Here is a 22,224-nt window from a genome sequence, read left to right as displayed (position 1 = left end):
TACCATGGATCAGTCCAGACCGTGGGTTATGTCCCCATTCCAGCAGATGGAGTCAGCAAAAACCTCGAGGGGGGCGTCACCATAAGTACTACTACCCCCTCTGCAGGAGTTCAGTATCGAGTATATCAAAGCCCGAGTAGACAAACAGAACCCCCGTATTGAATCAAGTTTATACAAACCGGCCAACAATAGCCGTCAACCATAGCAACGAAAAACTAGAGCGTCCTAGCAACGTGTAGGAGGCTGCACAAACAGTAAGTCAACTTGTGAGGAGCTGTGAACACAGGGAACATTGAAAATGGTAAAGCTGTGAACACAGTGAACAGTGACAATGGTGAAGGACAGATACCAGTACAGTCCCGTCGCGGAAATCAGAGCAGGCTTAGCACCCAGATGTGGTGGGCGTCTGGACTGATCCATGGTACTACAGGAACGAAAATTAGCAGGTAAGTAATAATTTTCTTTTCCCTGTACGTACCTGGATCAGTCCAGACCGTGGGATGTACCCAAGCGTCCCTAAATCGGGTGGGGTCCTGCGAGGCCTGCTCGGAGAACCTGCTCACCAAAATGTCCCGAGACGGGAGAGGCGAGATGCAAACGATAGTGCCTCGCGAATGTGTGTAACGACTTCCAGGTAGCCGCTCTGCAGATCTCTTGAGAAGAGACCGAACGAACCTCTGCCCAGGAAGCCGCCTGAGAGCGTGTGGAATGCGCTACAATGCCGGGCGGGGGAGTCCGCCCCGCCCCAACGTAGGAAGCGGCAATCCCCGCTTTCAACCACCTAGCAATTTTATTTATTTATTTAGAAACTTTTATATACCGGTATTTGTGGGGACATCATACCGGTTCACATAATAACTGCAAGGTTGGAAAGTACATTTCAACAGGGATAGTAACTGGGCGCGGGGATAACCAATAGGCAGAATGAAGGATAGAAAACAAGAAGGTCTTGGAAGTCTTGGAAGCCTGGGAACCAGGCTTCCAAGTCTTGGAAGGGTTCCCAGGGTTCCCAGGCTTCCAGTCTTGGAAGCCTGGGAACCCTTCTTAGGTCCGGACCAAAGGACAAACAGATGGTCAGACGTCCGAAACTCGTTTGTAACCTCCAGATAGATGCGCAGCGTGCGTTGAACGTCCAAGAGTCGGAGAGACCTCGGCTCGGAGGAGGAGAAGGACGGCAACTCCACCGTCTGGTTCATATGGAACGCAGAGACCACCTTCGGGAGGAAGGAAGGTACGGTGCGGATCGAAACTCCAGAATCGGAAAACCGAAGGTAGGGTTCCCTGCATGACAGAGCCTGCAGCTCCGAAATGCGATGAGCGGAACAGATGGCCACCAAAAATACCGTCTTGAGGGTAAGGTCCTTAAGTGTTGAACTGCGCAGTGGCTCGAACGGAGGCCCCGACAGGGCACGAAGCACCAGGTTGAGACTCCAGGATGGACAAGGATCCCGTAGCGGAGGCCGCAGATGCTTGACACCCTTGAGGAAACGAGCAATGTCCGGATGTTGTAGGAGGGACCCCTCCGCCCGCAACAGCGACCCAAGGGCGGACACCTGAACCCTCAAAGAGTTATAGGCTAGCCCCTTGTCCACCCCGGCTTGTAAGAACTGGAGAATCTGAGAAATCGAAGCCGTAGTAGGACTCGTGTCCTGCCTGGTACACCACAGCTCGAACACCTTCCAGACTTGGACGTAGGCCACCGACGTGGACGTCTTACGCGCCCGCAGCAACGTGGACACTACCGCCTCCGGATACCCTCGGCGCCGGAGGCGGCGCCTCTCAAAAGCCAGGCCGCAAGACAGAAGAGTTCTGCCTGCTCGAAAAATACTGGACCCTGATGCAAGAGGAGGGGGAGGTGTCCCAGCCGGACCGGTCCGTCGACTACCAGCTGTAGCAGGTCCGCAAACCAAGGTTGTCAGGGCCATTCCGGGGCGACGAAAATCACCGTCCCCTGATGTCCATCTATTCTGCGGATCATCCTGCCTACGAGAGGCCACGGGGGAAACGCGTAGAGCAGAAGATGGGTCGGCCATGGGAGCGCCAGCGCGTCCACCCCTTCCGCACCGCGTTCTCTTCGCCGACTGAAGAAGCGGGGGGCCTTGGCGTTGAGCGCAGATGCCATCAGATCTAGGTGGGGAGCCCCCCACCGATGGACGAGGAGCTGCATCGCCTCTTCGGACAGAGACCACTCTCCGGGGTCCAGCAGTTGACGACTGAGGAAGTCCGCCTGAACATTGTCCACTCCGGCTATGTGAGACGCCGCTAGCCGAACGAGATGGCGCTCCGCCCATTGCATGAGCAGCGCCGCTTCTAGAGCGACCTGCGGACTGCGCGTGCCCCCTTGGCGATTGATGTAGGCCACGGTGGTAGCGTTGTCCGAAAGTATCCTGACCTCCCGGTTCCGAAGAAGCGGGAGAAAATGGCGCAGAGCGAGCCTGACCGCTCTGGTCTCCAGACGATTGATGGACCATGTCGCCTCCACCGCGGACCACGTTCCTTGCGTGGCGCTGCGATCGCAGACCGCGCCCCAGCCCACCAGACTGGCATCGGTAGTGACCACCACCCAATCCGGTACGTCGAGGGACACCCCTCGAGCTAGGTTGGATGGCTCCAGCCACCAGCCCAGACTGTCCCTGGCCTTCTGAGGGAGCGGGAGGACCACCTGGTAGTCCTGCGAGAGTGGCTTCCAACGGGAGAGGAGCGCCCACTGTAAGGGCCGGAGGTGAGCAAATGCCCAAGGGACCATGTCGATTGTGGATCCCATCACCCCCAGAAGTTGCAGGTAGTCCCAGGAAGTGGGATCTGGCAACGCAGAGAATCGCAGTATGTGATCCCGCAAAGAGTGCGCCTTGTCCTGTCGCAGGAAGACCTTGCCCAGCCGGGTATCGAAGGTCGCCCCCAAGAAATCCAAGCGCTGAGAGGGCACGAGGGAGCTTTTGGAAAAATTCACTACCCATCCCAGGGAATGCAGGAACTGTAGCACCCGGGACACCGCTGCTTGGCCGTGGGTGAAGGACTTCGCCCGTATGAGCCAATCGTCGAGATAGGGATGGACCAGAATACCCTCCTTCCGAAGGGCCGCAGCCACGACTACCATGATCTTGGTGAAGGTGCGCGGTGCCGTCGCCAGCCCAAACGGGAGAGCGACGAACTGGAAGTGCTGGTCCAGAATCTTGAACCGGAGAAGACGATGATGGTCCGAACGGATGGGGATATGTAAGTAAGCCTCCGTGAGGTCCAGGGAGGCGAGGAACTCCCCCGGATGTACCGCCGCAATCACCGACCGCAGCGTTTCCATGCGAAAGCGGACCACTCGGAGGGACTTGTTGACTTCCTTGAGGTCCAGGATGGGCCGAGACGATCCGTCCTTCTTTGGCACTACGAAGTAGATGGAATAGTGGCCCAAGCCCACCTCTCCGAAGGGCACAGGCGCAATAGCGCCTATCTCCTGAAGCCTGTCCAGCGTTGATTGCACCGCTCGCGAAAGGAACGCGACCAGGGCTGAGACCTGGTCGCGGCAGGCCGGGAACCCCCCGGCCTGTAGTTCCTGTAACGCCGCTGCGCCCTGGCCCTAGTCCGGGAAGAAGCAAACGCCCGAGAAGGACGATATCTATCCTCCGGGAGGCGGTGAACCGCGTTTTCCCCCAGGGACTTGATGAGCTGGTCCAGATCTTCTCCAAAGAGGAACTTACCCCTGAAAGGCAGGGAGCCCAGACTTGACTTGGAGGACGTATCCGCCGCCCAGTTGCGAAGCCAAAGCAGGCGTCTGGCCGCCACCACCGAAACCATGGACCTAGCCAGGACTCGGAACAGGTCATACGAGGCATCCGCCCCGTATGCCACCGCAGCTTCTAACCTATCCGCCTGGGCGGCCTCCGCAGCTGGCAGATCCTGGGAGGTGAGGAGTTGCTGTACCCACAGGAGGCTCGCCCGCTGGGCGAGGGAACTGCACATCGCTGCCCTCATACCCAGTGCGGAGACCTTGAAGACTCTCTTCAGGAAAATCTCCAATTTGCGATCTTGCGTATCCCGCAAGGCCGCCCCTCCCGTCACCGGTATTGTCGTCCTCTTTGTGACCGCTGAAACTGCGGAGTCAACTCTCGGTACCTTGATGAGATCCAGGAAATCCTGTGGTAGTGGATACAGCCTTTCCATGGCGCGGCCTACCTTTAGAGAAGCCTCAGGGGTATCCCATTCCCTCGTGAGAAGCTGCAGGAACGATTCGTGAATGGGAAATGCCCGGGCCCTCGGCCGCAGGGCAGCCAGGACCGGATCCCCCTTCTTCGAGGATGTGACAACCGCAGGCGCTACTGGAGCGGGCGGGTCTGGCGGCGGGTCCAGATCCAGTTCCTGAATAATTCGTGGGATGAGCTCCTCCAGTTCTTCCCTCTGGAAGAGCCGCAGCGTACGCGGATCGTCCCCTTCCGGCGTGGGGTCCCCTTGGCCCAAGTCTGGGAAATCAGGATCAAGGGCCTCTGGGTCTGGCACCGCTCCCACCGGTCCTGGAACCGTCCGGACGCGGGAGGGAGGACGGGGGGCCCCCACTCCCGCCGAGACGGGGGGGGCCGGAGCCGCGGGCGAGGTCCGGCACAGCTTGGCAGGGGGGGTCCCCACCGGTTCATCCAGTCCCTGCAGGTAAGCCGTGTGCATAAGGAGTATAAACTCCGGGGAAAACCCTGGTCTGGCCGGGGGGGCTCCGGCGGGCGGTGGCTCCGTGCTGTCTTGCCCCTGCGGGCCTTGCTCCGGTAGCAAGGTCGGGGGCGAAGCCACTGCCGAATCCCTGTCATCCGGCGTCTCCTGAAATCCCTCCGGACGCTGAGTGCTCAAAATGGCCGCCGTTCCCGCCAGGAATGGGGGAGGGGCCGGCCGACGGCGTCCAGGCAAAGGCACAAGAAACGAAAAATCAGCTGCGGGCTGTGAGGTGCCTTCCCCCCCGGGAAGGCACCGTGCACAGATGCCCTCCCGGGAGATGCGGGACCCCGGTTCGCCGCAGGCCGCGCAGCGCGTCGGTCGCGGCATCAGTGTCGCGGAGAAAACCCGCGAAAAATAAAGTAAAAAAAAAAAAATCAAAAAATCGAGCCTCGGGGTCCCGCGAGCAAGCGCGCCGCCGCCGCGGGGGGGCCCGATGGCCTGCACTGCCCGCCGGCGGAGAAGAAGACAAGTGCCGCGGGGGGGGTCCTCCCGGCCGCACGGCCCGCCGAGAAAAGCCTGCCTGCCTGCACCAGCAGCCCACGAGGAGCTGCAAAATGGCCGCTTTCAGGCTAGCCCGCGCGGAGAGGCCGGCACCACCAGCATCCGCGAGGCAGGAGCAGTTTGGGGAGCTGAAAGAAAAGAACACAAAAGACGATACCAACACTACCACTTACCCCGTCTGGTCCGTAGCACAGCAAAGGAAAGGACACACAGGACAAAGGGTAAGCCACGCCTCCCCAAAATTGAACCCTTTTAATTAACTTTTTTTTTTTTTTTTTTTTAAACAAGAAAACTTGATTCAAAAGAAATAGGCAGAAGCCCAAGGGAAAGAAGCAGAGGTAAAAGTCAAAAACCTAGACCAAGTTGGGAGAAACCCAAGTACCCTACTCGCATCTGCTGGAGTCAGAAGATACTGAACTCCCGCAGAGGGGGTAGTAGTACTTATGGTGACGCCCCCTCAGAGTTTTGGGCTGACTCCATCTGCTGGATTGGGGACATAACCCACGGTCTGGACTGATCCAGGTACGTAAGGGGAAATGTTTATTCGGATAACTTTGCAATCCAGCCAGTGGTTGAACATTATCCCCCAGATCTTCATCAGAGCTACAAGGTGGTCTCACCCATCTACATGTAAAGCATGGACATCTTCATCAAAGATCCATGCAAACTTCACCCTGATACATGCAAAGGACAAATACAGCATGGACACTGAAGAGTGGATCTTCATGAGAGCACCATGCAAGCGTCATACTGATAAATGCAAAGCAGATCTTCATCAGAGTCCCATGTAGCCATCACACTGATGCATGTAAAGCATGAATACAGCATGGACACTGAAGAGTGGATCTCCATGAGAGCACCATGCAAGCGTCATACTGATAAATGCAAAGCAGATCTTCATCAGAGTCCCATGTAGCCCTCACACTGATGCATGTAAAGCATGAATACAGCATGGACACTGAAGAGTGGATCTCCATGAGAGCACCATGCAAGCGTCATACTGATAAATGCAAAGCAGATCTTCATCAGAGTCCCATGTAGCCATCACACTGATGCATGTAAAGCATGAATACAGCATGGCCAACTGACGAGGGAAATTAGAAAAGGAGATTTTTTTTTATAAACAGCAGGTACTGGGTCATAGTAATTATTCCAAAAAATCAAGTGTAATCCCAAATATATTCAGACAATCAAGACAGGAGCCCTAGGAATAATCCTGAGAAGATGTGAAATAGCTAGGAAACAGGCCAATTGATATTCTGAGCAGTGTAGACACTAGCTGCTGCTGTAAATATCCTGTCACCACGCCAGGATGCCAATGAGATCTCATCCCCTGAGCGGGAGACCTCTCCCCGGCAGGTGCACAAGACCCATGGATGCATGGCTCTAATTTTCCTTCCAGCACCAAACGCCCAGCAGTGAAAGATATTAGCTGCGGCCAGCTAGGCAATTAGAAGCAAGAGAGCTGGACCTCAGGACAGATACCTCCTGCCGCAGCTTTTTCAACTCTGCCTCAAAGTCCAGGATCTCCTGCTGATAGTCCAGGAGCTGCTCCCCTTTCTCTTCCCTAATTCAAAACAGAGAAAGGTTTTATTACAACCGTCCGAGGTGGCGACCAAATGACACAAACAGCAGAAAGCGATACGCCATCACGCCTGCAGGGCAGGGCCATGCCTTTGGCACCGAGGGGAGAAAAGCTAAGACTCACAGTTCCTGCCGAGTCCGGCGCAGTCTGGCTCTGGTGTCGGCGAGCTGCACGGTGAGGTGCTGCCAGGATTCGCAATTTGCAGGCAGACAGAGGGGCTCCTTGCTGGTGAGGAGGGAGGGGGGCAACTGCTGGGCATAGAAGAGCTCTGTTTCCAACTCTGACACTCTCTGTAAAAGCACAAGGGATCCATGATTACAGGGAGGCTTTACTGCACTGACCTCTTTACATGTGTCTGCCCCTCCTCTCGTCACCTACCACTGCCACCTCTCCCCCTCTGTTAAGTATTAGAGGAGAGGAGAGAGGAGTTTGCAGCCCTGCTCTGTGTGTCTTCTCCCATCACCTCCCCACTGGTAGGTTCAGATTCGGGGGCCGTACTGGCACGAGTGGTTTGTGCATGTCGCCAGATATCAGGAGGACAACATACAAAGACACATTATTACATTACTATGTCTACAAACTGCCTGCCGTCAACATGCCCAAGAGCACACACAATACCCCACAACCCATGGACTGCCAGCCACAGTTACAGGAGGTTGTCCTCAGGGGCCTGTTAGGTCAGGGTGGTGGGAGGAAAATAACACACAAGGATCGTGTTATCTTTCATGAAAAGAAGTGCCTGCAGAACTCTGTACGCGTGACAAGTTCCAAAAGCAAAAATACGCACATGTTTTCAGTTTGAAAACCAGTGCAAAGCCCCACAAAACTTGGTCCCAATGTGGACAGTCTGACAACTGTCCCCTATACAAGGGCAGTGAGGAGCTTGCAACACTGATCTCTGTGTATTTAGATTCAAGAAACTTTATTGCATGACAATTTGTATATCTGTTGTCAAAGTGACAACAGATATTAAGGGCCAGATATACTAAACAATTTTCCCATTGACATAAAATGGGAAAAAATTCTTTAGTCAGTCTGGCTGTAAGAGACACTTCTCCGTCTGTCATTGATCACAGGAGGGAAGACAGGAGCTCACAGCACTGACCTGTGTGTGTGTGTGCACATTTATCCCTCTTTCTCTCTCTCACCATCTCTGTTCCCCTTACCTCTGCACTCTCCTCCTGCTCTTTCACCAATCGCTTCAAATGATGAACCATGTTCTGGAAAATGAGTTCCAGGTCCGGTCGCTCCATTTCCCCCAAATCCGACCACTGCAGAAGCAGAATGTTACTCTGGTTCTGGGTCACCTGGAACAAAGTAAAAGGGAAACTTGCCTATCAGGAGAAAAAAAAGAGAACAGACGCCACACAGGAGGGAGGAAAAGATTGGTGCCATGGTGGGATAAATGCCACTCGTGAGTAGACCGGTACCACAATGGAGGAACGAAAGAACTGATGCTGCAGTAGAGGGTTCCCAGCGTTTCCTTATTTGCTGAAATAAGATGGAGGAGAACGTCAGAGACAACATCACAAGAAATGGCCCATGATCCACCTATGATATTGGTGGTGACATCATAGCAAGACGTGATGTCAAGAGCTTCTAGCAAGAAGGCATCAGGTGCCACGCATAGAATCTGGGGGCCAATCAGCTGAGGACCCTGTGTAGCAAGTTTGGCAGCAGGAACACAGTTGGAAGGTGAGCGGTCAGAGGTGCAACATTACCTCCTGGATGCAGCTGGCTATGACTGCCTGAGTCTCGAAGGTCAGTGCCTGGATACGGTCTATAAGTTCCTCCCTCCGCTCACACTGTAAAGAGGAAGCAGAACGTGAGGAAGGAGAGAGAGGAGGGGAGATGGCAGAGGGGAGGGACGAGGAGAGATGGCAGAGAGAGGGGAAGGAGAAAGAATAGACAGGGAAAAAGAGAGAGAGAGATGTCAGATGAAAAGGGGTCAGGGTATAGGTATGCTGAAGTAGAGGAGTTCTAAGGCATCTTAAGAGTACATGGGAGCACAGGAATGTCAAGGGTGTGCCAGGAAGATGAGAGGTGTCAGGTAGAAACGTGTCAGTCTGTGTTAGAGATGTGAATCGGAACTGAAATCCGAACCGATTCTGGTTCCGATTCACATCTCTAGTCTGTATGCATCAGGATGTGTAGGGGTACAGGCATGTCATCATGGTACAGGTATGTCAGGATCTGTCAGGAGGTAAGGAGTACAAGCACGATGAAGTGTGTCAGGGTACAGACATTTTAAAACAGAACTGAAGTGTGTTCCAGTATTTATATATTTTTAAATTATTTATATTCCGCCACTCCAGTGTTCATGGTGGGGTACAATAAAAACATATATAAATAAATAAAGCACAATAATATTTATTTATTTAACTCTTTTCTATACCGACATTCATGATCAGTATCGTATCATATCACATCGGTTTACAAGGAACAAGGGGGTTATAACTTTAACAAACCATTTAACAAGAAGCAAAGTTACAATAAACAAGGTGAAATGAACTTGGGAGCTGAGGTATAAAAATATAAAACTGTAAACAGTGAAAAGACATCAAAACAAGATGCCACATACTTCAATTCTGACAAATAAATTCTGAGAATATCACAGCTGAGATCATTAGACTATAGCCCACTTAATCGCTGCATTCAAAAGTCTGCTTGAAAAGCTGTTGTCAAGCCTTTCTTAAAGACATCAGAGCTACATGCAGTATACAGGTGTTCAGGGAGGGAATTCCATAGTATGGGACCTGCAACCAAAAATGCCTGGTCTAGGGTCTTGCCAAAATGTGCTTATCGGGAAGAAGAGACCTCAAGAAAGCTTTTAATATGCAAGTTGGATTATATATGCTCAAAAGAAAATAAATCAAGTGTACTGAGGTATTGTTTAATAGTTTGAAAATCAGTACAGCTGAAGTGGAGTGTTCTCACAGTCATGTAAAGATGTGTCAGGATGCAGAGGTGTCAAAGTGTGTCCCTGTATAGATGATTCGGAGCAGGTCACGGTACAATCATGTCAGGATGTGTCCCCTACAGGGGAATGGGAGTATATAACAGTACAGTACAGTCAGGATGTGTTTGGGAGATGTCAGACTTACTTGTACTGCACACCCCAGCAGCAGCAGCAGAAACCTTCTCATTTCCTCAATTCCTTGCTCTGTAGACGAGGGAGAGAAAACAGGGGATACAGTACACATGGATACACACTCTCTCCTACACAAGAGATGTAGAAAGAGAGAGTGTGTGAAGCCAGTTACCTCCTAACTACATAGCAAAAGGGAGGGGAGGGAACGGTGCATTGTAAAACAATGAGAACATTACTTTATTCACATTTGCAGTGTCACAACCCTACAAATACATCGCCATTGCCTCCCTTCTTCATGTACACTATGCATGTTAACATATCAACAGCCCTAAATATACGCCGATACTTTGTGCCCCTGCCCCTTCCTCTCATACACTGTACAGTGTCACAGCATATTGTGACCAGAGTCCCCCATATACACTGACACTGCCCCCACCCTCACCATACCTGGGACAGCATCACAGCATACTGTGGACATAGCCTTACATATACAATAATACTGCCCCAATATGGGTTTCTTCTATCTGTAGTTCCCTGTACATACCCAAATCACTCCAGACTCCTGGGTTTTGCATCCCTGCCAGCAGATGGAGACAGAGAAAGTTTTACTGGCACTGCTACATAATCACTTGTGCCACCTGCAGTTCCTCAGTATTTCTCTGTCTCCTGCAGTCAAAAGACCACATATTTTTATCTAGATTACAAGCCTTCCTCCCAGAGAGTGGTGGGTCCTGGAGGGACCATTCCTGTTGGTTGAAGTGGATGAGCTGGGGGTACGCTCGATCCTTGCTTCGGTGGGGTATAAATCTGGTGGTCCAGATTCCTCCCCTTCACGAAAATGCTCTGGCAGCTTCTGGTTCAGCATAGCTGGTTTCATTTTTGGCTCTCTTTTTTTTATTTTTGTTGGACAGCTTTGTTTTCCAGCCACCGAATAAAGTTTAGGAAAAAAAACAAAACAGAAAGCTAGTGAGAGCCAGTCTTGTCTTTAGCCAACTTCCTGCCTCTTTACTTGGGCGGCTGGGGAATTTAACGCTGTGTTTTTCAGCATCTGGGGCTTCGGTAAGATCGCTGCTGTCATTCCCAGAAGGTGTGCAGCTCAGTTTGCTGCTCAATGTGGCTCGGCGTGCTTGCATCTCAATCGCGTCAGGTTGTGTGCTTCTTGTTCCACCAGCAGTGAGGGGCAGGGGCCGTGAAGAGAAGGAGAATGTTACCCGTTCCTGTTCCTCCAGCGCCGCAGGCTGCGGGCCAGCTGGAGAACCCGTTTCCTCTTGACGTGGGAATGGCGGCCATTTTGAAAGCTCACACGGCTCGGGCTGCACCAGCGGAAGGGGAGGGGAATTTCCCTCCAAGGCTCTCCTGGTCTGTTCAGGATCCGGGGAAGAGCAGGAGGGGGGCAGAGGAGGAGGGTAATCCTCTTTTGTCTATCTCTGGTCCTTCTTAGGCCACGGCTGGCAAATCAAGACCTTTTTCTTCAGATTTTGTGTTGCTCCTGCATGAGGCCTATTTGGCTCAGCAGGAGGTGGTGGCTTCCAGTATGGGGGCCCGGGCCCAGCCTTCCAATGGTCGCGATTTTTTCCCAAACGTGGTTTGTCCCGGACGAAGCAGCCTGCAGTGGTCCAGCACTTGTTGGGTCTGGTTCCGTCTTGGGGGGGTCCTGGCTGATAGTTTTGATGATTCTGGAGGTGCCCCCCAGTGCACGGTCTGTCAGTTGATCCAGATGCGGTTCCGGGGGGGGTGATTCGGAGGAAATCCTGGTTTCTGAGGGGGGATGACCCTAAGGGTGGTCCGCCTTTTTTCATAAGGAGGAGCTTGGGCCATTGATTCCTCAGGTTTTGGAGGAGCTCAGGGTCAAGGTTCACAGGAGGTTAATAAAACGGAGGTTAATAAAACGGAAAATGTCATAATGCCTCTATATCGCTCCATGGTGAGACCACACCTTGAATACTGTGTACAATTCTGGTCGCCGTATCTCAAAAAAGATATAGTTGCAATGGAGAAGGTACAGAGAAGGGCAACCAAAATGATAAAGGGGATGGAACAGCTCCCCTATGAGGAAAGGCTGAAGAGGTTAGGGCTGTTCAGCTTGGAGAAGAGACGGCTGAGGGGGGATATCATAGAGGTCTTTAAGATCATGAGAGGTCTTGAACGAGTAGATGTGACTCGGTTATTTACACTTTCGAATAATAGAAGGACTAGGGGGCATTCCATGAAGTTAGCAAGTAGCACATTTAAGACTAATCGGAGAAAATTCTTTTTCACTCAACGCACAATAAATCTCTGGAATTTGTTGCCAGAGGATGTGGTTAGTGCAGTTAGTGTAGCTGGGTTCAAAAAAGGTTTGGATAAGTTCTTGGAAGAGAAGTCCATTAACTGCTATTAATCAAGTTTACTTAGGGAATAGTCACTGCTATTAATTGCATCAGTAGCATGGGATCTTCTAGGTGTTTGGGTAATTGCCAGGTTCTTGTGGCCTGGTTTGGCCTCTGTTGGAAACAGGATGCTGGGCTTGATGGACCCTTGGTCTGACCCAGCATGGCAATTTCTTATGTTCTTATGTTCTTATGACTCTGATCTAGAAGGAGCTGATCCGGTCTTGGACGGGCTGCGGGGCCCGGCGAAGACCCTCCCTTATAAATCTGTGAAGAAGCTGGTGGATCGAGAGTGGGAAACTCCAACGCCGGTTTAAGGGTTAGGAGGGCTATGGCATAGCTTTATCCTTTGTCTGAGCAGATGTTGGACCCTAAGGTTGATGCAGCGGTTTTGGTCGTTACCAAGAAGACAACCTTTCCGGTTGCGGGGTCCATGGAGCTGAAGGATGTTCAGGATTGGAAGCTGGAGGTACAGCTCAAGAGAAGTTTTGAAGTGTCGGCTTTGAGTTTACGGGCGGCCATTTGTTTCAGTTTTATGTAGTGGGTAAGTCTGCGTTGGGTGCAGCACCTTCAGGATGTAAAGGCAAAGCCAAGAGAGGAAGTGTTTAAGGCGGAGAATATAGAAGCAGCCTTGGCTTATGTGGCTGATGCTCTGTATGACCTGGTGAGGACCTCCTCTAGGGTTATGGTGTTGGTCGTGTCAACCTGGAGGTTATTATGGTTGCGTAATTGGTTGGTGGATGTGTCATCCAATTCTCAGCTGAGGCCTTTGCCTTTCAAGGGTCGCTTCTTGTTTGGGGAAGACCTGGAGGATCTGATGTTTAGGTAAGAATAAAGTACATAAGCTGCCTGAGGATAAACCAAGCACAAGAGATTTTTTTCAGGCTCGTTCCCATTTTCAGGATACTAGAAGGTCTCGCCCGGCAAGAGGAGTGGCAAGTCTGCAGAGGCAATTTTCGCTCCGTGGTCAGTCTTGGGGTCGGTCCTTTCAGGGAGATTGGAGACCCTTCCGAGACACCGTAATGGTAGCGCAACCGGGACTAGGTCTTTCCAATGAGGTGAGGTCGGTCCACTCCATCGTTCCTTTTATAGGAGGTTGCTTGGCGTGGTTTTACGAGGAGTGGGCCCTCAGTGTAGTAAGAGATGGCTATGCATTAGAATTTACTTGGCCTGTCCAGGATTTGTTTCTGGTTTCCCCTTGCAGCCTATAGACAAGCAACTGGTGGTTCAGGAAACTCTGGACTGGTTGCGGAAGCTAGGAGTGGTAATTGATGGAAGAAAGAGGCTCAGGAAGGTATTCCATTTACTTTGTGGTTCCAAAAAAGGAGGGGACTTTTCATATGATCCTAGATTTAAAAAGGGTAAATGCAGCGTTCAAAATGCCACGTTTCCGGATGGAAACCCCAAGGTCGATTATAACAGCAGTCAGCAAGGGCAAATTCCTGGCGTTTTTGGACTTGATGGAGGTGTATCTGCATATGTTCATTCACCCAAATTATCAGAGGTTTCTGCAACTCATGCTTCTAAGTCAGCATTTTCAGTTTCAGGTTCTTCCCTTCGGGTTAGCCACGGTGCCACGCATGTTCACCAAGGTGATGGTGGTGGTAGCAGCGGCTTTGTGTCAGGAAGGGATTCTGGTGCACTCTTATCTCGATGACTGGCTTATCAGGGCAAAGTTAGAGGACATTTGTCGTCAGTCGGTTAAAAAAGTGATCCACACTCTTGAGTCGCTCAGCTGGGTGGTAAACTTGGCAATGAGTCACTTGGTTCCCTCACAGTCCCTGGAATATCTAGGAGCCCAGTTCGACACTCTCGGGGGTAAGGTGTTTTTCTCGGAGGAGTGGGTTCTGAAGCTGCAGTGTCAAGTTAGTCGGTTGTGGTTGTCGATGCCCCACATCTAGGATTATTTGCAGGTTCTGGGCTCAATGGCTTCAACTCTGGAATTGGTGCCATGGGCATTCGCTCATATGAGGCCCCTGCAGTGGGCTCAGTTGTCTCGTTGGAACCTGCTTTAAGAGGAGTTTCACCTTCATTTGCCCCTCGAGGGTGTTGCCAGGGACAGTCTGTCTTGGTGGCTACTGACTTCCAGTCTTACTTGGGGTGTAAAATTGGAGGTCCCGGCCTGGGTGATTCTTACTACAGATGCCAGTCTGTCTGGTTGGGGTGCGGTGTGTCAGCAATGGTTCACTCAAGGCTGCCGGTCCACAAAGGAGGCTTCCTGGTTTATCAATCAGTTAGAGACTAGAGCGGTCTGTTTAGCGTTACAGGCTTTTCTTCCGTTAGTCAAAGGTCAGTTGGTGAGAGTCTTATCAGACAACGCAATGACGGTGGCCTACATCAATCAGCAGGGAGGAACCAAGAATCAGGCAGTGGATCAGGAGGCCCAGGAATTGATTCTCTGGATGGAGTGTTATCTGGAACGGATAGTAGCATCCCATTTCGCGGGAGTAGAAAATGTCCAAGTGGATTTTCTAAGTTGCAGGTGATTAGATCCGGGGGAGTGGGAGCTGTCTAAGTCATTCGGTATAAAAAAAAAGTTATAAATAAATAAGTCATCGAAGCAGTTCATTCACAAGAGGTGGGGCTGTCCCCATGTGGATCTGATGGCAACTCGTCTCAATGCAAAAGGTGGCTCAGTTTTTCAGTCGGAGGAGAGAGCACAGGGCCAAGGGAGTCGATGCTCTGGTGCTGCCTTGGCCTTGGGAAGTTCTGCTTTACTTGTTTCCTCCTTGACCTCTGGGAGGCAAGGTGGTGTGTTGGATAGAGACACATCAGGGTGACGTGGTGTTGGTAGCCCCAGAGTGGCCACGTCAGCCATGGTTTGTGGATCTGGTCAACTTAGCTGGGACGGTCCATTACGGCTCGCCCATCTGCCAGGTATTCTTCGGCAGGGACCAATATTTTCAGAACAGGTTGTTCACTTTTGTCTAGCAGCTTGGCTTTTCAGAGGCAGCGAGTGAAACGTAAGGGGTACCCTGAACTGGTCATTGCTATGCTCTTTAAGGCTAGACGGCCATCTACTTCCCTCTCCTATGTAAGAGTCTGGAAGGTTTTTGATTCCTGGTGTATCACTAATGGCATGCGAGCATTACGATCTTCAGTCTCTCAGATCTTGACTTTTCTTCAGGAGGGTTTGGGCAAGGGTTTGGCTTTCAACTTTCTGAGGGTCTAGGCTCTTGGTTGCCTAAGAGGTAAAGTAGGTTGCTCTCTGTCCTCTCATCCTGATGTAGTTCAGTTTCTTTGGGGGGAGCCAAGATTTTGTGTCCGCCGGTTAGGAGAATTTGTCCATCCTGGAATCTTAATCTCATGCTCAGAGGTTTCTGTGAGACACCCTTTGAACCTCTTTGGAGAGCGACACTTAAAGATTTGACCCTTATAGTCGTTTTACTGGTGGCCATTTGTTCAGCTAGGAGAATCTCTGAGTTGCAGGCTTTGTCTTGCCGTGATCCGTTTCTGCAGATTTCGGACTCAGAGATGTCCTTGCGGACAGTGCCCTCGTTCTTGCCGAAGGTGGTATCGGCATTTCATGTGAATCAGTCAGTGGAACTTCTGACTTTTCCGGAGATGGACTCTTCCACGCCTCATACAAGGAAGCTTAAGTTGTTGGATGTCCGCAGAGTTTTGTTGAGGTATCTCAATATGACAAATGAGTTCAGGAGGTCAGATCATCTCTGTGTTTTGTGGAGTGGTTCCAAGAAAGGTTCCCAGGCTTCCAAGACTACTATTGCAAGGTGGCTTAAGGGAGCCATTGGATCCAGGAAAGGTTTGTCTGGTTTCTGAGGGCTCGAGAGCTCATTCTACGTGTTCTCAGGTGGCCTTGTGAATAGAGGCTCAAATGGTTTCACCGCAGGAAGTTTGCAGAGCGGTGACTTGGAAAATCGCTGCATACTTTTGCAAGGGCACTATCACTTGGATGTGGGGGCTTCCGAGTCCCGGTCTTTTGGCAAAAGTGTTTTGTGAGCGGGGACTCTCCAGGTCCCACCCTAAGTAAGGAGCTTTGGTACATCCCAGGATTCTGGACTGATCCGGGTACGTACAGGAAAAGGAAAATTGGTTCTTACCTGCTAATTTTCGTTCCTGTAGTACCACGGATCAGTCCAGAACCTGCTCTATGTTTGGAGGTGGAGAGTCAACCACTGTTATGCTTGCCGGCTGCGGAGCCCCACGACCAGCTTCACTCATCCTTTGCTGCGCCACTGGGGCAGCAGTAGTCCCAGGGTCCCTGGCAGCAGGAGGGAGCTACTGTCAACATAAAGCCACCCTGTCACGATCCTTCACATAACTCTAAGCCGCCAGTCGATGCCATCCCTGTTTTCTTGCGGCTGGTATGCTGATGCTTAGCTTTGGCCTCCGACCCCCTAGATGTACATCTCCATGCTGGATTTAAAGGGCCCACGACGGGAAAAGCCCCATGGGTCCCAGTGATGACATCATCTTCCAAGGACTATATAAGGATAGTCCCTGCCTTCATCCGATGCCTTGGCAATAGGTCTCCTCGCTTCCTGCGAGCTGCGTGTTGTTCCTGAGTTCCTTCCCTCTTTGTTGCTCCTGCTTATCTTTGGCTTTGACTTCGCACCGGTCTTGACCACGAGCTATGCCATCTGCCACGACCCTCACCTGGATACAGACTACGAGCTACGCTGCATGCCTCTCTTCTGGACTTCCATCTTTGCAGAGGCCCCACGTAAGTCCAGCTGGCCCTGGCACCCGAGAGCTTAACCTGAGGGGAACACTGGCTGGTAGTGGTGAAGCTCCAGCAGGGTCTTTGATTATCATCAGCCTTGCCTACTGACGGTGGGGACTAGTGGGGCTCTTCCCCATGGGTGGCGTCAACTCCCCCTCGGTCCAAGGGTCCACCAGCCCAACAGCCACTCAGCTCAGATTTATTGGTAGGTAATTCAGTGTTTTTACAAGTTTTAAATGAGTTTTTAGTGCTTGGGTACAGGTCAATACTGAGGAACTGCAAGTGGCACAAGTGATTATGTAGCAGTGCCAGTAAAACTTTCTCTGTCTCCATCTGCTGGCAGGGATACAAAACTCAGGAGTCTGAACTGATCCGTGGTACTACAGGAATGAAAATGAGCAGGTAAGAACCAATTTTCCTATTTATAACGATGCTGCACTTGGCTATACTAGTTGCCAAATGGAGTAATGATCTTGGTATGTGACTGGAGGATGAGGATGCAACACAAGCATTCTCACCAATATATAAACATCTATGAGCTGTAAATTTAAGGGAAATACAGTTTAAACCGATTCATCAGAGCTATATCACTAGGATGCGGGAAGCAAAAATGAAACTCGGGGACACTAATAGTTGCCTAAAATGTGGGATTGAGTGGCCCACTGTGTCATATGTTCCCTGGTTGTAGCCAGTTGAAAGAATTCTGGGAAAAAGTGTGTAGCTCTATTGAAAAAATCTTGGACTGTAATGTTAACTAGACAGGGAAACTTCTGTATTTACATTTAAGGGTGAATTTTAGAAGCCCTACGTTTAGCAAATCCGGGAAATACATGCATGACTGGGCCGCACGGATTTTAAGATATTGTGTATCTCGCAGTACATGGATAAAAAAAGCTTGGTGAAAAAGGGTTGGGATGGGACTGTACCCATGAAGTCAGTTATGCGCACTAGCGTGCTCCGGGATCCCACAACTGCGTAACTTGCTTCTGCTATGGACAGAGTGTAAGTAGTTAAAAACAAAACAAAATGGTAGTCAGCAGGGTTTTAGGGGTCAGGGCTAATATGGTAAAAGGGAGGCAAGTTAGGTAAGGGGTTTAGGAAATCCACTCCTTTACTGGGGCGAACTGGGAGGGAATTGGGAAATAGGCCTATTGTGTCACTGTGTGTACCTACTAAAATCCCCCCCCCCCCTTACGTGCTCGAGACGGGATTCGCACGCTTCGATATAAAATTGTGCACGCCTGTAGCTGATTTTATAACATGCGTGCATAAACTCGCGCATGTTATCAAATCGGCGCGTCCATGTGCGTGTGCTGGCAAACGTGCACATTGCGCATGCACGTCAGCTTGAAAGTTAACGCCCCTTTGAATAATGGAGTGAAACTACAAAGTGGAGGGTTGAGTTTTTGATTTATATCTGTTATGTTGGCAAAAAAGGTTACTCTACTAGCATGGAAAGGAGAAATGACTTGCCTGATAATTTCGTTTTCCATAGTGTAGACAGATGAACTCAGGACCAATGGGTTATGTGCTCCCCTGCCAGCAGATGGAGACGGAGTCAGATTTCAAATCTGACATCACCCTAGATATACCCCTGCAGTGACCTCAGCCATTTATTATTCTCTTCAAAAGCTATTGTGGACTAAGCATTGAGAAACTCGATTAAGATTTGATTAAAACTTGATTAAAAACTTGAAGGCTGGAGACCATAGCCGCACTCAGACATAAGCGCTGAATCCTGACCAATTCACAGAAAACCTTGATCCAGGGACAGGGAGATGGCTTACCTGTAGTTCCTTGGGGACGAGGTTCATATGCATTCCCTTGGCACTATTCGTGGGTACCCGTGGGCAGAATGCTGAGTCCATCTGTTTACACTAAGGAAAACGAAATTATCAGGGAAGTAATTTCTCCATTTCCTGGCGTGTAGCCAGATGGACTCAGGACCAATGGGATGTACAAAAGCTACTCCTGGACAGGGCGGATGGCTGCGCATGGTCCAGTTAGCACTGCTCCAGCAAAAGCTGCGTCCTCTCGGGCTTAGATGACCAAGCAGTAGAACCTGGAGAAGGTGTGCCAGGAAGACCATGTCACTGCTCGGCAAAATGTCAGCAGGAGATAGTAGCTTAGCTTCCGCCCAGGATACCACCTGGGTGCTAGTGGAGTGAGCTTTCATCTGAAGGGGTAGAGGTTTCCCTGCCTTTACATAGGCTCCTGTGATCAGTCCCTTGATCCAGTGGGCTATGGTAGCTTGCGAAGCTGCTTTGCCTTGTTTCTTTCCGCCATGAAGAACAAATAGGTGGTCTTGTCTTGCATTCTGTACATTCTAGGTACCGTACCAACAGCCTGCCGACGTTTAAGTGGCGTAGGAGGCGATAGTCTTCCTAGTCCTTGCATCTATCTAGGGATGGTAAGGAAATGGACCAGTTCAGGTGGACCTCCGAGACTACCTTTGGTAAAAAGAAAGGGATGGTGTGAAGCTGCAACGTTCCTGGAGTCAGCCAGAGGAACGGCTCCCGACATGACAGAGCCTGCAGTTCAGAGATGTGATGAGCAGAGCATATCTCCACCAAAAATACGGTCTTCGGTGTTAGTAGGCATAGGGACAGAGCTCGAGGCAGCCAGAACAAAGTCACTGCCAGGAAGTCCAATACAAGGTTGAGGTTCCATAGGAGGACCGACCACCTTAAGGGCGGTCGGAGGTGTTTAACTCCTTTCAGGAAACAGGTCAAGTCCGTATGCATAGCTAAGTGGGCTCCGTTCACCTCACCTCTGAAACAGGAAAGAGTCGCAATCTGAAGCTTCAAGGAGTTGACGGACAGCCGTTTGTTTACACCGTCCTGTAAGAATTCCAGGATCATGGGGATCTTGATTGTCTGAGAGGGCACCCCGCATTCGTCGCACCAGGCCTTAAAAACTCTCCAAATCCTCATGTAAACCAGGCATATCAAGAACTTCACGCGCAGAGCAAGGTGGCAATTACGCCCACCGAGTATCCACGCTACTTCAGGTGAGCCCTCTCAAGGGCCAGACCATAAGACAAAATCGAGTCGGGTCCTCATGGAGGATAGGACCTTGTTGGAGGAGGTCAAGGGGACTCTGCACCAGAAGCCTCTGTAAGTCCGCATACCAAAGGTGTCTGGGCCAGTCCGGGGCCACCAGGAGGACTAGGCCTCTATGTCATTCAATCTTGCGGATGACCTTGCCCAGCATTGGCCACATAGGGAAGGAGTACAGTAGGCCCTCCTCTGGCCAGGTCTGAACCAGTAAATCATGAGTTGCTACTCAATCGCTGGAATGATGTGTATTTTGTATTCTTAACTGAGATATTTGAAATAAATTTTAAAGTTAATAAAGGTTTATGTGACACCTACTTTTGTACGATATATGTGTAAATTAATTTATTTGTGTTTGTTTGTTAAAAATATAAAGGAATCGGAGGAAAGTTTCATAAAAACTCGTTGGTGTCTCCGCACCACGGTTGTGTGGTGTTATAATCATTAACTGTCCCCCTCCTCCTGTGAAAATTTTTTGTGAAAAGTTTTTTTTGCTGTAATTACTTCACCTATGTAACCTCTTCCGTGTGATGAGCATTAAATGATTTATGTACCATAACGGTGCTTAATGAAAAACTTTAAGCTCACTATTATGAACTATAAACTTTAAGGGAGTAAAGTTCAGACTTCCCTTTGAGATGTTGGTAAATGCTGTCCAGTTTCCGACGAAGGTCCCGACACAGCCGATCCGTGTTTCAGACTGGTTGTCTTTCCTCAGGGATGTAAAACGTTGTAATGCGACCAACTTTTAAGGAATCTGGATGAACTCCATTGGTAAAGTCCTCTGGTGATCTTATGTGGATGACTCTTGACGGAGTAAGTGCTCCATACACAAGACTCTTGTGTATGGAGCAAGTGCTCCATACACAAGTTTTCCATCAGGTCGGTGGTATTACGTCAGTAGTTTCTCACACGGTCATTGGTTAAATCTTGCTCTTCCGCTGCAATATAAAAAGGGTCATGCACAACACACAAATTACTCTTCCGGTGACGGAGCCTGAGCAACTCCGTCAAGAGTCATCCACATAAGATCACCAGAGGACTTTACCAATGGAGTTCATCCAGATTCCTTAAAAGTTGGTCGCATTACAACGTTTTACATCCCTGAGGAAAGACAACCAGTCTGAAACACGGATCGGCTGTGTCGGGACCTTCGTCGGAAACTGGACAGCATTTACCAACATCTCAAAGGGAAGTCTGAACTTTACTCCCTTAAAGTTTATAGTTCATAATAGTGAGCTTAAAGTTTTTCATTAAGCACCGTTATGGTACATAAATAATTTAATGCTCATCACACGGAAGAGGTTACATAGGTGAAGTAATTACAGCAAAAAAAACTTTTCACAATATTTTCACAGGAGGAGGGGGACAATTAATGATTATAACACCACACAACCGTGGTGCGGAGACACCAACGAGTTTATATGAAACTTTCCTCCGATTCCTTTATATTTTTAACAAACAAACACAAATAAATTAATTTACACATATATCGTACAAAAGTAGGTGTCACATAAACCTTTATTAACTTTAAAATTTATTTCAAATATCTCAGTTAAGAATACAAAATACACATCATTCCAGCGATTGAGTAGCAACTCATGATTTATTGATTATAGATATAATCGCTGCAGCAGTGGCATATTGATTTTTTCAGGTCTGAACCAGGACATTGATTCCTTGGGAGTGTTGATCTCTTCTGTGACTGAAGAATCGGGGATCTTCGTATTGTGAGCTGTGGCCAACAGGTCAATGGATGGAAGGCACCAGCGATCTACTAGGAGCTGGACAGCTCTGGCTGACAACGTCCGTTCTCCTGGATCCAGACTCTCCCTGCTGAGAAAGTCTACCCTGACGTTGTCTTGTCCCGCTATGTGGGAGGCCAAAATCCCTTGCAGATTTAGCTCCCCCCATTCCATAAGGAGGTCATTGTACAGTTCAAGCCGAACCGGAGCCAGAACCATTTCCTCTTTTTGATTATCAGTTCCGAAAGGGCTGAGAACTTCTTGAAGATCAAGATGTCTGGAACAGCGGGTTTCTGTAGGGCTGGAAGCGCTGGGAGCCCCTAGCCCGACCCTTTCTGGATGAGAGGCCCTGTGACCTCTTCTTCCTATCTTCCGGTAACTGAGGCACCGGAGATTCTCCCCACTTACTGGCAAACTGATAAGGGGAATGGAACAGCTCCCCTATGAGGAAAGACTAAAGAGGTTAGGACTTTTCAGATTGGAGAAGAGATGGCTAAGGGG

General features: G+C 50.1%; 1 protein-coding gene across 1 annotated transcript in view; it reads right to left on the bottom strand.

The window, feature by feature from the left end:
- Positions 1 to 22,224, bottom strand: part of CCDC88B (coiled-coil domain containing 88B) — a 168,770-nt gene that overhangs the window by 126,680 nt on the left and 19,866 nt on the right. Inside the window, exons 5-9 of the mRNA XM_029614802.1 lie at positions 9,883 to 9,941; positions 8,500 to 8,583; positions 7,945 to 8,085; positions 6,902 to 7,068; positions 6,679 to 6,760 (exon numbers count right to left, since the gene is read on the bottom strand). Coding sequence (XP_029470662.1) covers positions 6,679 to 6,760; positions 6,902 to 7,068; positions 7,945 to 8,085; positions 8,500 to 8,583; positions 9,883 to 9,941 — 533 coding nt within the window. The remainder of the gene's footprint in view (positions 1 to 6,678; positions 6,761 to 6,901; positions 7,069 to 7,944; positions 8,086 to 8,499; positions 8,584 to 9,882; positions 9,942 to 22,224) is intronic.

Source organism: Rhinatrema bivittatum, chromosome 8, assembly GCF_901001135.1.
Source record: "Rhinatrema bivittatum chromosome 8, aRhiBiv1.1, whole genome shotgun sequence".
In the NCBI taxonomy this organism is placed as follows: domain Eukaryota; kingdom Metazoa; phylum Chordata; class Amphibia; order Gymnophiona; family Rhinatrematidae; genus Rhinatrema; species Rhinatrema bivittatum.
The sequence above is the reverse complement of the archived record's forward strand: the minus strand, read 5'-3'. Positions and strand labels throughout refer to the sequence as shown.